We start from the raw sequence: 15,968 nt of genomic DNA, 5'->3' as shown, positions 1-15,968 counted from the left end.
CTTTTATCATATAAAAGAAGGGAAGATGAACTTTGTGAGGGAGAGTGGCACCTGCACCCACAGACAGATGGGGCAATATGATCGCCCCACCCCCTATGAAATGGTGGAATTGTCTGCCTTATTGATGTTTTCGAACGCATAGTAGTCACACTCCCCCACAAAGAACTCTTCCCCTAAAGAAAATGAGAAAAGTCTCTCCGAGCTCCCGGTGTGGACTATACCAACAACTTTTATACATATCTTTCTCATCTCTCCATCTTCTCCCCGCCTTTATTGACTAACCACTAAAGCACCCCTTGATTGGTGTGCTCCTCTATGCTACTTGCTCAGACAACTCTCTTCACCAAAAATAAAAAGGGCCTAGTTTTTCTTCATAGCCGTTTAAGCACATGGTAGGTCAAATGAAACTCACTTTATCCATAAGTAATCCCAAAGGTCACCTACTTGTATGCGAATTATCTAAGTTGGCTAAGTAGCAAAACGAAGGAATGGAAAATACAAAAACTACCAAAACGATGCAGACGACTACAATGAGAGGGCATTAGATGAGAGGGTGGATGATCAAAATTTGAAACGTGGCATACTCAAGACCATTCATTATTTATCCAACGATCAGGATTTATCATATTACTCTCTCACGTGGCAAAATAAATTAGATGTGTCTATTAAGAAGATTCGCATTCGTGTGAAAACATAAATAATAAAAAAAAGGACAAATCGATGGAATCTTGAAAATGTCACCACCGGAGAATGTTGCATCATTTGACGACAAACATCAAGACAATATCTATTTCACATCCTTCCAAATCTCACATAATACAAAATTAACTACACGTATTAGTAGTTTAAACCCAATATTTTTACCTTTAAAATTAAAAAAAGAAAAAAGAAAAAAGAAGATTAATTAAACCCTCCCTAAACCCATCATCTCAGCGGAATTGAGAGTCCTAATGGGCCATGTCTTGGGCCGCATCTCGTTACACTCTACACCTAACCCAAAGCCCAACAAGCTCAACTCATCGATCATCTAATCTTTGGGCTGGGCTAAGGCTGGAAATCATAACCCAAACCCAAAATTGGGCTGGTTTTGCACCAAACTAAAACCAACCCGTCAGAGTGACCCAAACAACTTGGAAGTTGGAAATTTGAACCATTGATGAGAGAATCAATTTTCTTCTCTTGAGTGCTTAAAATTAGAAAGAATGAAATTTTCAAATCGTGGGTCGTCGTGGGTAGAGATCATAGATAAGGTAGTTTATGAATCTGAAATGTGTTGCAGTGGTTTCTTAATCAAATCCGTGTTCCATTAATTCATAATTTTGGGTTCTATTTAACTCTCCACCCCAACATTGAAGAGATTCCCTGCAACTACTCCTGCAATTTTGCAGAATAATTGAGTTCGATAAGCAAAGATATTCCAAGATTAACGGATCTTAGCTCATAAGCTCAACCTCTCTTCTTTATATTGTCCTAAAAAATGGACAATAAAAATTATATTTATATATCTATAGAAGAAAGGTGTTAGCTAACACAAAGCCTCCATGAATGCCAAAACAGGTGTCAAAAGTGCAGCATCTCCACGTACGTTGAGTGGATCCAAAGCTGACTGGAACGAAATCGATCTGCCTTTCTCTCTCTCTCTCTCTGTGCTTCAGCTTCATTTGTTTTCTTGCTGATGAAGCCATTGGGAGAAGACGGCAAGGGTCTTCATGTCAGCTCTATAGTGCTTCTGGGTAAACTCCAGCAGCGATGACCATGTGAAGTCAGGGTACTTCCTTGGGTGCTCTTTGTCCACCAGCTCACTCGGCGGCCTCACTATCTTCTCTGTCTGTGGGCACAAGAAGAATGCTAGTGACTTCCTTGGTGTCTCTCTGTTCACCACTGCTCTGTGCAAGCAACTCTTGTACCTTCCATTTGATAGAGCCTGAAATAAAAAAATTAATCCATTTTGAGACATTACCCAGATTAATTTATTCAATTTCATCATTGGTAATTAAAATTACCATGAAAGTATCTCCAATGTTAACAACAAATGCTTCAGAATGGGGACTTATGGAACGCCACTCTTCGTCTACAAATACTTGTAGACCACCAACATTGTCTTGATGAAGGATTGTTAAGGATGTGGGATCACAGTGTGGCCCTGTTCCTAGAGTCAGATGTGGCTTTTGGCATGGTGGGTAGTAGTTCAACCTCATTATTGAATCATTCCCTTCGAAGAACTGCCTGAAATGAGCTCTTCCGACCCCTAGGCTCATTCCTAGTAGCTCCATGATCCCTAGTGAGAGTTTGTTCATCGCCTCACAGTACTCTTGGTACACCTTCCTGGAACAAATCAAACACAAAAACAAGAATTTTTAAGTTAGATTCAACAAGGAATGAATGAACAAGATTTGGTATTGATCTTGTGTTTGTTTTTTTGCCTCACCCGAATTGCCTGAAGCGTTCACCCAAGACATTCAAGAAGTAATCTTCTACTGTGATGTTGGTTGATTGAATGTCAGCAGAGTAGCGGAATGAGAGGGTTTCCTTCCATGGGAGCTTGGAAGAGAACCTCCCAGTAAAGCTACTAGCATACCCAGTGTGCTCTCCTGGTTTCCTCTGAGCTCTCTGCTTTTCATGGAGCGGCATATCAAACAAGAAGTCCATGTAGCTATGAGCATCGGCAACGAGTTGCCCATCCACACCATGATTTACAACCAGGAAAAACCCATGTTTCTCACAGGCTTCCCCAACCTGTTTTGATGCTTCCATAGCAGCAACTGGGTCTCCTGATAAAAACCCACCCAAGTTGATGAGTGGAACAGAGAGTTCTCGTGCCTCAGCACTGGGTTTGTCTTCGTCAGGCCATATAAACTGTATAGGTATATTGGGTTGGTGTCGAAGGACGGCGGCATCGAACACTAGAGGTTGTTGTTGCTGCTGCTGCTCTTCTTTCCCATCTCCTTCGCTTGGTGGAGACATCGGTGGTTGTGGCGACGAGGGAAGGCTCATCATCGATGCATTTGCAACGCAATCGATTGTCATTGTATCTGATCAGCTTGTTTGCTATGAAGAGAATCGAAATATAACTTGAGAAACTTGGTTTGAGATCGATTGATCTCAAGATTCAGACAAAGACAGACAGATTGCAGATGGGAGAGGAAGAAAAGGCAAGGCTACCCATATGGAGTTTATGGATTAATTCACTCTCTGCCCCCCCCTCTCTCTCTCTCTCTCTCTCCCCTTCCTTCACTTCACTCAGGGATTGGCTATGTATTGTGCCTTTTGTAATATGTAAATAAATAGCACCGTGCCATGTCAACGTTCATTTTTCAAATTATTATTATTATTAAATTTTTTTTTTGAGGAAAAAAAAAATCTTCATAGACAAACCTGAAAATTTGGTAATCAAGGGTATAGGGTAAGGCCCCCTAGAAGAATTTTAAACCACCCACAGTTCCTCTTATTATGAACTGGTTTGTTTGGCTGGTCGAACCGGTAAAAACCATTCCACTATTTCTAGAGTGAGTTTTAAGTTGACTATATTTGCATAAGACCTAGTTTAAATTTCTTTTAACTCTATGGTGAAGAGAGAATCTCTTCACCATAGAAAGGGTATGTTAATGAAAACATAAAAATTCAATCATTGGGTCACATCATTAGTTGTGAGGAGAGTCTTTCTTATCCATGGTTGAAGGAAAACTTAATCCATTTGCATACGAAGTCGATTTGTCTCACTTGCCATTGAAAATCTTCATTATTGACTCTAAGAGTTCAACAAGCTTGACCAAGCTGTTGATCTTGATGACTATGCCATGTATATTTAATTTTGATAAAAATCCCTTGACAAATGTCTTGACTCTGATTTTTTTTTGAACAATGACTTTGGTGGCAGAGGAAAAGTTTTCCTTCACTCGTGGAGAAAGAAGAATCCCATCACCATTAGGATGATGATTTGACTTTGTAACTGGTATCATATATCATCATAAACTCCCACTCTTTATTGCACAAGGTTGAAAATACCCCGTTCTAGTTCAATCAAACAAGTTCAATGGAAGGGATGAAGAGATTCCTCCTTCGCCGTGAAGAAAAAGGGTTCCTAACTTTTTAACAAAAAGATAATTAATCAATAAACATGATCTTTATTAACTATTAAGAACTGTCTTAAAACCTAATTGATTTGGTTGGACCATTACCCACATGCATCGTTTTAGAACTTCAGAGGAGAGAAAGGGGAATAATTATCCCCTCCAATTCGTGGGCACCTCCAATTCCTCCAATTCCTCTAATAAGGGGAGTGGATCCCACCTTGGGCAGTTTTTTCAGACAGGGGGTAGGGTGGTCATTTTTGCCCCCATGTGAGGAATTGAAGGGGACAGCGAATTGGAGGGGATAACGATTCAGCTACCAATTGAACTAATCCAAACCGTTGAATGGGAATCGAGAGGGGAACCAATACTGGTCATGTATCAAATTTAGGGTCCTACCTTAATCGTATCATATCAATTGAACATTTTCCCTTTATATTTTCAGAGCTCATGATTATTCATTGATTTTTGTTTTTTCACCATTTCCTTTTGATAATGGCATTTTGACAGAGTTAAATTAGGTTCAAACTTTGCACATAGTAGTAGGGAGGGAGGCCAGCCCACCAATCAAACATTGCCATGTGGCTAATAATGTCACTTGGTATTGCATTGAGATTCAGGCCCATCGAATTTTCACCCACTTAACCAAACACCCCCCAAAAAAAAAAAATTGTATTTCAGATTGCTTATTTTAACCCATCAACCATTCAAAGTATTTTTTGATCACGTGGTCACGGTAAATGTTGTTCCATTGTGACAAAGTGGTCACGGATTTGAGTTTGAAAATAGCCTTTCTGTGAAAGCAAAGGTAAACTATGTACATTATGAACTTCCCCAGACCCTACAGTGGTGGGTTCCTTGTGCACTGGGTACACCCCCTAACCATTCAAAGTGTTTTTTTGTTTCATAGAATCGTTTGAACTAGAAGATGAGCAACCTAATCACACTCCATTGGTCGATATCAGAATTGATGTTTTGTGACCCAATAGGAAGTATGGGGGCCTAGATGTCATTCTAATACTAACAAACTCTTGAATCCACAAGGTTAGAAACCCTAATGCCAATGGGAAAAAACAGGGAAATAAAATGAAATTGGTTATAAACTGAAAGTTCCTTTATTTAGTCCAAAACAACATTTATATAAGAATGTCAGATTACAATGAAGAAGGAAAACAAAATAAAGTAGGAAAATAAAATACGAAACAAGTATCCCTAAGTGCGCACAAAACTTTGGAGGCCTGGTACACACCTTAAACATGCACTAGTTGTCGTTTGGATATTGGTATTATGGACCCTGCAACTCCGTCTCAGTTAAAAGTTATAGCCCTCGGAAGTTGCACTGAAAATCAATATATTTGGCTTGACTTAGTGGACTTCTATCAATTCATCTGATCCAAAAATTCTTTAGAAATCTTCTCTACATCATTTTGGATATCTGAAAGATACGAAGAATTACTCACAATCAACATACTCATTTCTAAGTTTCTATGATGGATGGAGAAGTTACACCAACAAATGCTTAATATATAATCTTATAGGCATCTCCCTCTAATAATCCAAGAAAAAACAATCAATCAATTAACTTATATTATCTTCAATCTGTCAATTAGCTCTCTATTAATAGACAAACAATCATATTTACACAATTTGGGAGATGGGTCACACCTTGAGGGTCTATGGATTTATATTGTGACAATGAGATAGTTATACAATTTTCAACAAATCCAATCTTCCATGAACGAACCAAGCATTTCGAGACTAATTGTCATGCGGTTTGTGAAAGACTTTGCGCTCGATAAATTTGGACAGCTTATGTTTCATCCAACAACCAAATGACAGATGTATTTACAAATCTCTTAATCAAGAGCAATATCATTTTTTTCTTAATTAAAAACTTAATTGGATGTTCATGACATTTATGTTCCAACTTGAAGAGTGTTAAATTGTATTGAGTCGGATCATAACCTATACATATAGAGAGAGAGAGAGAGAGAGAGAGATCCTCTATGTATATTGTTGTAAAACAGGAGAAACAAATTAAACCTAATAAAGCAAAAACCTACCTCCTTCTTCTCTTTTGTTTGATGTTAGATTTTTTAAAACTATTTATCTCGACAGAAGAAAATCAGATTGGGTTGAAACTACACTAATTAGATGATGACAAGAACAATGTATCCATAATATTTAAAAACTGATAGAGACACTATATGGTAGATATTTGGGCAGTCAAGACAAGTTTTCTAAAATCTCACCAAACTTGATTTAGCTAATTAGATGGCCAATATGCAATGGTTGGTGGATGTTGGGAGAGAGAGAGAGAGAGAGAGAGAGATAGGGAGGGAGGGTTCGCCTTGTTTCTTCTTCTTCACTGTCTTCTTCTATGTTGATTTCAAATAAATGGTCAAGATCTAATATTTGTCACACAATCCATGGACCTTAAAAAAACAATATAAGCATGTATGCCAAACATGGGAAGTTTTTTTTTTTTTTTTTTTTTTGGAATTAGGTCCTAAATTTGGATTAAAAAAATCCTTTACAGTACTGCAATTTGGACTTGAGAACTCGACACGTGAAAGATGCCACATCCAATAGTAATGACTTGTGGCACACTGATGAGGTTATTAAAACGACTTGTCTAAATGAACTTTTGCGTTATAGGGTTGGGGCTAGGGATGTAAACGGATCGGATTCGGCTCGGATAGTGCTATATCCGCATCCGCATCCGATTAGCTTTCGGACGGATTCGGATAGTGCTAAACGGATACGGACACGGATACGGATCGGATATTTTATCCGTTTACATGTAAATATAACTTTTCGGATAGCTATAGCCTATCCGTATCCGTATCCGTTTAGCTTTCGGACGGATTCGGATAGTGCTAAACGGATACGGACACGAATTCGGAAACGGATTTCGGCTATTCATTTACATCCCTAGTTGGGGCTGATCGATTAACCTACAATTTGCATACTAAGGCTCTGTTGAGATACAAGTAAAGAGAAGTGAAATTATTACTTGTTTTTTTGTATAATTACCTTAAACTTTTACTAAATAATATATCCTAACTTTTAATATGAAAATTTTATTTTTCTTCTTAAATCTAAGAAATTTGATTGTAAGAAAATAAATTAAACTTAAAATGAAATACTCGATCCAAGCAGTAGGGTTCAGTACTGAATGCTTGGGTGAACCATTCAAACCACATGGACCGGACAGGCCCGACCGGACCTGGGCCAAAATGGATTTGATTTGAAACAGTAGTGTTTGTAAAACAAAATCGTACACACACCATTAATGCATTGAGGAATGTGAATTAAAAGTTAAAAACCATTGAAGGCGGGTTGGTTATGGAGTTAAGTAATTGGGCAGTGCAGCGGAGTTGGTCCTCAACTCAGCAGACAAATGCCCACCCAGGTGGAACCAGACCCAAAACATTGAGGCACACATTCAAGTGAAACCGGATTTTTGGTCTTTCATGATATCAAGGATTGCCTCCATTGCCCCGTGCCTTGCCAACCCTCCTAGCTACTTAGTTGAACACACAGACAACACTTTCACGGAAGTTGAAGATTTTGAACCCCAAAAGAGAGCTAAATTGCTGTAATGGTGGGGGGGAAATTAAGAATGGCTTTTGTGTAGGACCCCAACTCTCTCTCTCTCTCTCTCTCTCTCTCTATGTATAAAAGTAAGGGATTTGTGTCCACTGTTGGGCAAATTGCCCCAAACTACGTTTCGCTCTGTGGATTCCATTTATTTATTCATTTTTCTTACTCTATAACAACTTTCAACTTTTTTAGGGTTCCTATTTCAATTCTTGAGGAAATATCTTGGGTTGTTGATCCATTTAAACAAAAAACACCTTGGTGAGGGCATTGTAAATTGCCAAGTGTTTTATGGTTATTGGATTAAAAACAAAAGAATCATAAATGACAAAGGACCGAGTTTCCCTTCAACGGAAGGAAGAATTTCTTTGCCATGGACATTGGTAATGTTGGATGCCTAAGAGAAGGTGTAGTTTCAACCCCAAACAATAGGTGTGGGAGTTTGGTGTCAGGCACCTCTCCTTGGAGGCATCCGCCCAATGAGTGCCTAATGAGGCATCCGATGGCGAGCCAGCCTAGCCATCGAATGCCTCATTGGGTGGATTCCTCATTCAAGAGGAGCCCGAAGGGGGTTGGGTATGCCGATAACACATCAATGACTAGACTGAACACAAAAAAAATAAAGGGTTTTTTTTTAAGGAGAGGATTTGTGCCTGTCAACCCAGCCGTTGGATGTCTCGTTAGATGGATTCCTCATTTGAGAGGAACCAACGTGAGTTGGGTATGCCGACAACACATCAATGACAAAATTGAATACAAAAAAATAAAAAATCTTTTTTAAAGAAAAAGAAGAGAGGATGACTGGACACCCTATTTACCTGATCAGCCTTTTCTTCCCCTTTTAATGGGGTACTCTCCCAAGTAGTATAGGATTTAATCATGATTTTTACATGTACGGAAAGGAAAATGACTCTTAAAAACTGTGATGGTTTGACCAATTTGGAAGGTTGGATTTGGATTGTCTTTTCCCTACTTATACTTATTTTGATTTCTTTCTTCTTGGAGAATGCACAATGCTATAATCATTTTTTTTTTCGCACAGTATGAAAGACCCAGTATATTTAATTCAGTGTTTAGAAAAATCAGAACTTTTAAACAAGTTCTACTTCACCTGGAGAAAAAGTGGTCCTTCTTTAGGGAGTGAATCATTCATTCTTAGGAAATGTAATTCTCTACATTGACTAAATTCAGGGACATCGGTCATGGCTGATGGTTGGGACCACTAGTCATAGTGGTGCCAAGGGTATGTTAGTTTCAAATTCGAGATCTCTCATTCTCAATCTTGCCTGCAACAAATAAGATCTTTTCTAGAATAAATGTTGATCTTTCGTAGATCCCTTCGTGGGCACCCCTTATGGGCTGAACTCTAACACCAAAAAAAAGAAATTTTTTTTGACTAAATTCTTGTTGTAGGAGTCAACATGACAATGTCTTGTCAATGGAATTGAGATTTCTTGCTGAATCAGATTCATAATTTCTAGTTAATTAGTCTTGCATTCTTGATTTCCCATGTTTTTTCATAACAGGTGATACTACTTTAACACTACTATTTTGCATTAGGATTTTAGTGTGTTCTAAGCATCATATGTTTAAAGTCAATAATTCAATATGGACTTCCAAATTAGATAATGAACGGTAGCACCTAGCTGGATTCTAGATGATATATATTTGCCGACAAGTTTATGCTGTACTTATATAAATGTCACATGAGACATTCAACGGTCCGAGATTGATTGAGTTAGTTTTTTTTTTTATCCTTTCTTCTTGAGTTCAGCACCGTTGGATGTCGTGCTTGTCAAGTGTCGAGCTCTCAGCCCTGAACTGCATCACATTGCACTTTTTCCCCATATATAGATGCATCCCTTAATATATGGGAAAGAGATATGACACTTGGATGAGTAATATTCCTTAGTGAACGGGCTAGAGATATGAATCTTGGGTGTGTCACACCCTTACATGTACAAAAAGGTAGGAATCATACCCTTGCATATGTGGAGAGGAATCTCTACGTACTTCGAAGGGTATATGAAGATATGTCTCTACGTATAATAGACATGTCCAATACATAAGGTTGTGTATATACTAAAAGGTGTGATCATGATCAAAGATTTGAAATCTTCTATTAATATTTAATCCTAGCCATTTAAATCAAATAAACACAACCTTGAAATATGTGTGTATGAAAATGTGTCTTCCTCCTTTTATAAATAGAGGTGGTGGCCAACATCCCAAGTCACTCAATTTATGTTATTCATCTCTCTCATTCAAAAGCAAGCTTTTTCTGTTCCAATTTTGTGAGTAAGAGTGTGTGCTTTCGTAGTACTGCATCTTTGTCCTTTAAATTCCATGTGAGTTTTATAGGGTGGTGAGATGAGGTTGGGATGTACCTAAAAATAAAAGATGGATTGATGGTAACTATTAATAGTACTTTGTTAAGAATATCCATTTTCCCAATAATTGTCTATTACACTAACCTAATTAGGAAGGCATTTCGCCGAAGCATGGGAGTATGGGACTATGAAAGTGAGTCTTATAACTTTGGCATTAAAAATAAGGGAAATAGTTTTATGTCTACACTCCCATGCGTTTATCTCTCTCCTCCTCAAAACAAGGCTACAGAGGTGTCTTTTCATATGGGGAGGAGAAAGATAGACTCATGGGAGTGTTGGCATAAGCTACACTCCCGGACAGAGAACTTTCTCCCTAAAATTAAAATATCATCTTCAAAGTTGAAAGGGAGAGGGGGGGAAAAAAAAAAACCAAAAGCAAGTGAGGGAATGTATTTATATGTCACAATGGATGTAGACACTTAATTTTCCTATTGAGCTCATCACATATATTCATGGATTCCATGTACGAATGTATTTATATGTTTTTTGTGGAATTTTATTATATGGCATACTATGCTATATTGCTATGATATGATATGGTAGGGATATATATATATATATATATATATATATATATATATATATAGGATTACGATAAGTACTATATATGACGTTTGTAATATTAATGTACTATCCGAGGATTCCAAGGTGGATCCTACTGATAACTTACTTAAGTCCCATCTGGGAGTGTTGCATGGCTTGTTCCATGCCAAGCCTCTGTTTCTCTATCTCTACTCACAAATGCTATATTTATTAGCAGTAACTCTAAAAGACCAAAAGTGATTTAAATGGAAAGGTAAAAAGATTCCATGTCAACAAATGATCCTAATCTCTTCCCCCTACTGTATAAGTGCCCAAACTCTCTTAGAGTTTCCAAAGAGTTCCATCCAACAAGTGGTGGGTGAAATGATTTTTGTTCTAATTTAAATCATCTTTTAAAAGAAAGGTAAAAAAAAAAGAAAAAGGTTCTTCTTGGCATCACTCTACTTAGTGAAGTATAACGCTTTACTATTTGTCATTTGATAGTATATGGGTTAATCCATGTCGTAGCGTACATGGGTTACTGCCAAGTGATAAATATAATGAAGCGTTAAAACTTCACTGGCCATACCCGCTTCGCAAAGAGGCTGTAATATTCCATGTTTCTAACCCACAACTTGATGATTGCAATAGCGTAACTTAACCGTTGCACGCGCTAAGGCTCACCAAATGAGCCCTCTTAGGAACTAGCACCATTATCACCAACTTTGTGTTGTTATAGTCTTAATTTTCATTATAAGTACATGAAAATAATGGAGTTATATAGATCTGCAAGAGCTGTGCTGTTTCATATTTCCTTGATCTTCCTCCTTATGCTTGTCTCCATTATTCATTCTTTAATTGAAAGATTTGCATTCACTGATTGAAACTTTGAGTGAGTGAATCACTCTCTTTCTTTTCTTTCTCCTTTTGCCTCCATAATCCATTCTTTAATTTGAAGGCTTAATTTGCATCCATGGATTCAAGCTTTGAGTGAGTGAAGCTCTAAGATTTCACTTTATATAATAGCCTATAATGTATGCCTTGGTTATATTACTCTCCTTCCTTTCTTCCTCCTTTTGCCTCCATTATCCGTTCTTTAATTTAAAGGGTTTATTTGCATCCATGGATTGAAGCTTTGAGTTAGTGAAGCTCCAAATTTTCACTTTAAAATACCAGATAGTGGATGACATAAAATAGGTTCCCAGGTTGTTTTAAGACACAATAGGATCTGTTCTGTGGTCCTGTAATTTATAGTGTGTTGGGACACCTAGAAAAACTTGATAACCTAACCTACCCATAAGAGGACTAATGTGTTTCTCACTAATTTTTTTTTGACACAATCATGTTCATTTAGTAGACTTCACCCCATCTCATCACCCATTATTGTCACCCTAATTAGACTCTCATAAATGATTCATTTCTGAATTCGTCCTTTCTAATCTCTTGCTATTCCTCTACTTCCAATATCATTCTAAAGAATACTTGTTCTACCTGCATTATTTCCAGTTGTTTAACATTTTACTCCATAAAACATGTTTCTGTCTCTTTTTCCCTCTTAAGCTAAAAATCTAGTTAATTTGATAGCAGTCCTGTCATACTTTCCCTTAACCCTAATGATGTATCTATCATATCTACTAATTAAGAGGTCAAAAGTTTAATTAGTACCAGCCTCTTTGAAGCCTGAGTGGTGTGTGGGTCACAGTACAGAGCCATGAAGTTGAAGGTTCAAAGCTTCAAAGCCACCCACTCACTCCCCCCCCCCCCCATACACACACACACTGAGAGAGAGAGATAATATGGTTTGAGTTTGCTCAAATAGTTTATGTGGTAATTAGTCTTTTAAAGATACAAAATGAAATCAGGTATGGTGAGATTTGATTGGATCGATTAATAATTCAATTTGATAAGGAGGCCCCCTCTTTTTGAAGCATCATATACTGTTACTCTGTTTGACATCACTTTTGGTGTGTCTTTGCTTACCAAATGATTGTACCTTTTGTTGTAGCTAGTCACTGTGATTCCCCAATGAGAAAGCAGCCAGTATACCCTCCCTGCTAAAAGTTCTGAACCTTTCTTCAGAAGCAGGGTGAGTTGGGCTAATTACCGTGCCGTCACCGCTTTGGCGGTTCGTTCTGGCAGACTCGATAAAAGCCCACTTTGAGTCATATGCTTGAAAAGCACATGAATGTACTTTTATCTTAGGTCCCGATCCAAACTTCGGATTGTAGAAATCAAGAATATAATGTACCACAGTTAGGGTTTTGGGATCAAACCTCACACAATTCAAGACAGAGAGTGAGAGGGTTGAGTCTACAAGCAAGAAGTAAGAGTAAATGCCAAAATGATGAGATAGAAACAATTGCCTCTCTCTCTCTCTCTCTCTGAACAAGAAAAGCCCCCAAGAGAAAATGAGATGTGTATGTACTTGTAACATATATACTCCATACCTAAGGATGGAGGCTTTACCTTTCTTTAGTTTGTTCCCTCTAATTGCAGTCTGATTGTCTACATTTGGGAAGTGGGAACACAATAATTGAAAATCTTTACCCTCTCCAATCCCATTATATCAAATCTAATCATCAGATTGTCTTCCTTCTAATCCACATATCCCTCCCTTAAAAGATTAAACTTTTAAGAAGCTATTCTTTTAGCTCATTTCTTCTTTCAAGTCTCAAGATCTGAGGTACTTGCAAGGATTTCTCCATAACTTGTTAGTACAACTATGGTAATTAAGGACAATGAGGGGCCAACTTGGCCTCATTTGCTGCCTGATCAGTTCCCTGGCCCAGTTAATACTTCAACCCTCTACTACTTGACCATAGCCGAGAGTTTGATACTTGGATTATTATGGATAGCATGGTGGTGGATCAAGAAATGAAACCCTATACACAATGCAGAAAACGAATAGAACGACCAATCAAATAATCAAACAACACAAGGATTTACGTGGTTCGTTATTTGAGTCTAGAGGTCAAGAAGGATTTGAACCCATTTCAGTCATGCCAAGAATTATTCAAAAATTGAAAGGAAAAAAAAAAACCCTGCAACAATCAACTAAGAGTTCTTCACCAGAACCTACTCTACTTATCCACACTAATGAAAATAACTACTTTATGAGCCAGAGTCTGATATTTCCCTCTACAGAGACACCCCATTTCCATTGTCTTTTTTACTTCTTTATGATAGCAAAAGTGATCGAAAAAGGTCTTAATTCAAGCAGGAAACATTGCTTGGGGGGGAAATGCTTTATGTAAATGGCTTAAACCAGTCAGGATACAGACCTGAAAAGTGTCACAAGTTGAACAAATTTCACTCTATGAAGACCTCAGCAAGGAAGCCATATCATGTACAGGTGGAAATTTATAGAAAACAAGCAGATTGCTGGAAATAAAAAGAAAAAATGGCAATCTATTCATTTTTTTTTTTTTTTTTTTTTTTGGGGGGGGGGTGGGGGGAGCCAATTAAATAAGGTCTAAATTTTGACTTTCTAATCCAGATAGAACTCCATCAAAGGCTAGATCACCCCTTAATTTAAGTGGCACAAACTCAATGTACTGTCTAGTTTAGGCTTAAATTCTATCTAGAAGACCTTTACACATTCAGAATCACCCCTCACCACATTTTGCCATATTGTAAAATAAAGCTTAATTTGGAAAAATCTTTGAAAAATCTAGAAAGGGATTACACAATGTCACTATTGAAAATGCATCTGGAAATGTCTAATACAAGAATATGGTTAAAATGGTTGAGTAGGACCACAAAATTTAACATGGATTCATTCTGGAGCACAATAAATCTATCAATATATTGTGGCCATTCTCGGAGCACATTCAATCTATCAAGTTGGCCACCTCATGCCTCTCTGAGATGACTTATCACTACAAATTTCCCTAATTATGTTAAATCTAGTTGAATCTTGCTGAACATTTGGTCACGGGTTCAAGTTCTGGAAACAATCTCTTTGGAAACAGGGGTAAGGCTGTGTACATTTGACCCTCCCCATACCCTGCTAAACGCGGGAGCCTTGTGCACTGGGTACGACCTTTTGCATGTAGGAGGAACAAAATGGCTAATATTTCGATTCCTTTTACTCATTGGAAGTGAATGGAAGAAGAAATCAAGTTTCTTTGTAGCTACTAATGAAGCTCCTTTCCTGATCCATACTTTCAAGTTTCAAAGTTACAAATCAATTAATGCTTGATTCATATTTTGTGATTCATAATTTGGAAAGTAAATTCAATTAAGTAGGTTTTATTTAACATTAATTCACGCAAATCATTCCAATGATTTATCAGGTTCACCTCTATTATTTGCTAAGTTGACAACGTAAGTTTTCTATGTTCATTACAGACCGAATATAAAGATACGTTACAGGTGCAGTTCATTTCAACCAAGGGTTAATTTGCCGAAATATTGAACAAGGCGCTTCCTACGGCGTGATTTCAATTTATGAGAGACAAGTTGAAGATCTGCTCACACGACCCTTCCACTTGAAAGGGTGTATTGACTGAATATAGAGTTCCAATATTTATTGGAACTCAATATTCAGCTTATCTTTAGTGCAATCTTTCCCTGAATAGTTGGAGTAGATTTTTGGTAGCGCAATCTTTCCCTGCATAGTTGGAGTATATTTTTTGTTGTAAATATCTAGTAATCCTTCCCTATTAGCCAACTAGGGCATCTTGTAATCTCTTGTATAAATCCTCTCTTTGAGGATCAATCTTTACACATGAAATAATATCAACTCTGACATTCATAAACTCGAATTTATGAATACATAAAACCAATTATTATTTGTTGGACCGAGTTTTCCTTCAGCCACGGTGAATAATGATGATTATAAGAAACCTTCTTAGTACATTCACCAAGGCGGCTTCAGATGCACGCAGGGTGAATCGGAGGGTATTTTGGGAAACATAGTAAACCTAGGAGGGGTTTATGAACCCTAGGATGGAAGGAATCCATTCACCGGGTGGTGGAGGGGAGGGAATCTTATTCCTCATTTGCTTGATTCATTGTGCCAAATCTTCTTAGTGATAATAGACACTACATCCTTATCTATTCACTCCATTTGTTGATTTGATCACTATGAATCAAGAATTGATTAGTTCATGTACAGTAGTAAATAGTAAAATTTGGGAATGGTGATTACAAGCAACCACAAAAAAATCCAAACTGAAGTGGAAAAGGGAATGTCAGAGCTCCAGGACATACCATATGTGTTATATATAGCTCATGTACGTAAAGACAAAAGAGTTGAAATGAAGCAACAAAGCAATGTGGTGGGTCGTCAGAACTCACAAAGGTCACTCACTAACATTATACAGATTAATGATCAAAGTGAGAGGAGCAATATGTATTGATCAGTTCCCTCCCCTGACCA

At 37.6% G+C, this 15,968-nt stretch overlaps 1 protein-coding gene across 1 annotated transcript; it reads right to left on the bottom strand.

Moving 5' to 3' along the window:
- Positions 1–1,447: 1,447 nt before the first annotated feature.
- Positions 1,448–3,230, bottom strand: LOC122660955 (gibberellin 20 oxidase 1-D-like). Its single transcript, XM_043856223.1, has 3 exons — positions 2,429–3,230; positions 2,004–2,325; positions 1,448–1,924 (listed from the first exon to the last, which is right to left on the bottom strand). The coding sequence occupies exons 1-3, from the start codon at positions 3,025–3,027 to the stop codon at positions 1,658–1,660; spliced, it is 1,188 nt and encodes a 395-aa protein (XP_043712158.1). The 5' UTR covers positions 3,028–3,230; the 3' UTR covers positions 1,448–1,657.
- Positions 3,231–15,968: the final 12,738 nt, after the last annotated feature.

Source organism: Telopea speciosissima, chromosome 1 (assembly GCF_018873765.1).
Source record: "Telopea speciosissima isolate NSW1024214 ecotype Mountain lineage chromosome 1, Tspe_v1, whole genome shotgun sequence".
NCBI lineage: Eukaryota > Viridiplantae > Streptophyta > Magnoliopsida > Proteales > Proteaceae > Telopea > Telopea speciosissima.
The sequence above is the reverse complement of the archived record's forward strand: the minus strand, read 5'-3'. Positions and strand labels throughout refer to the sequence as shown.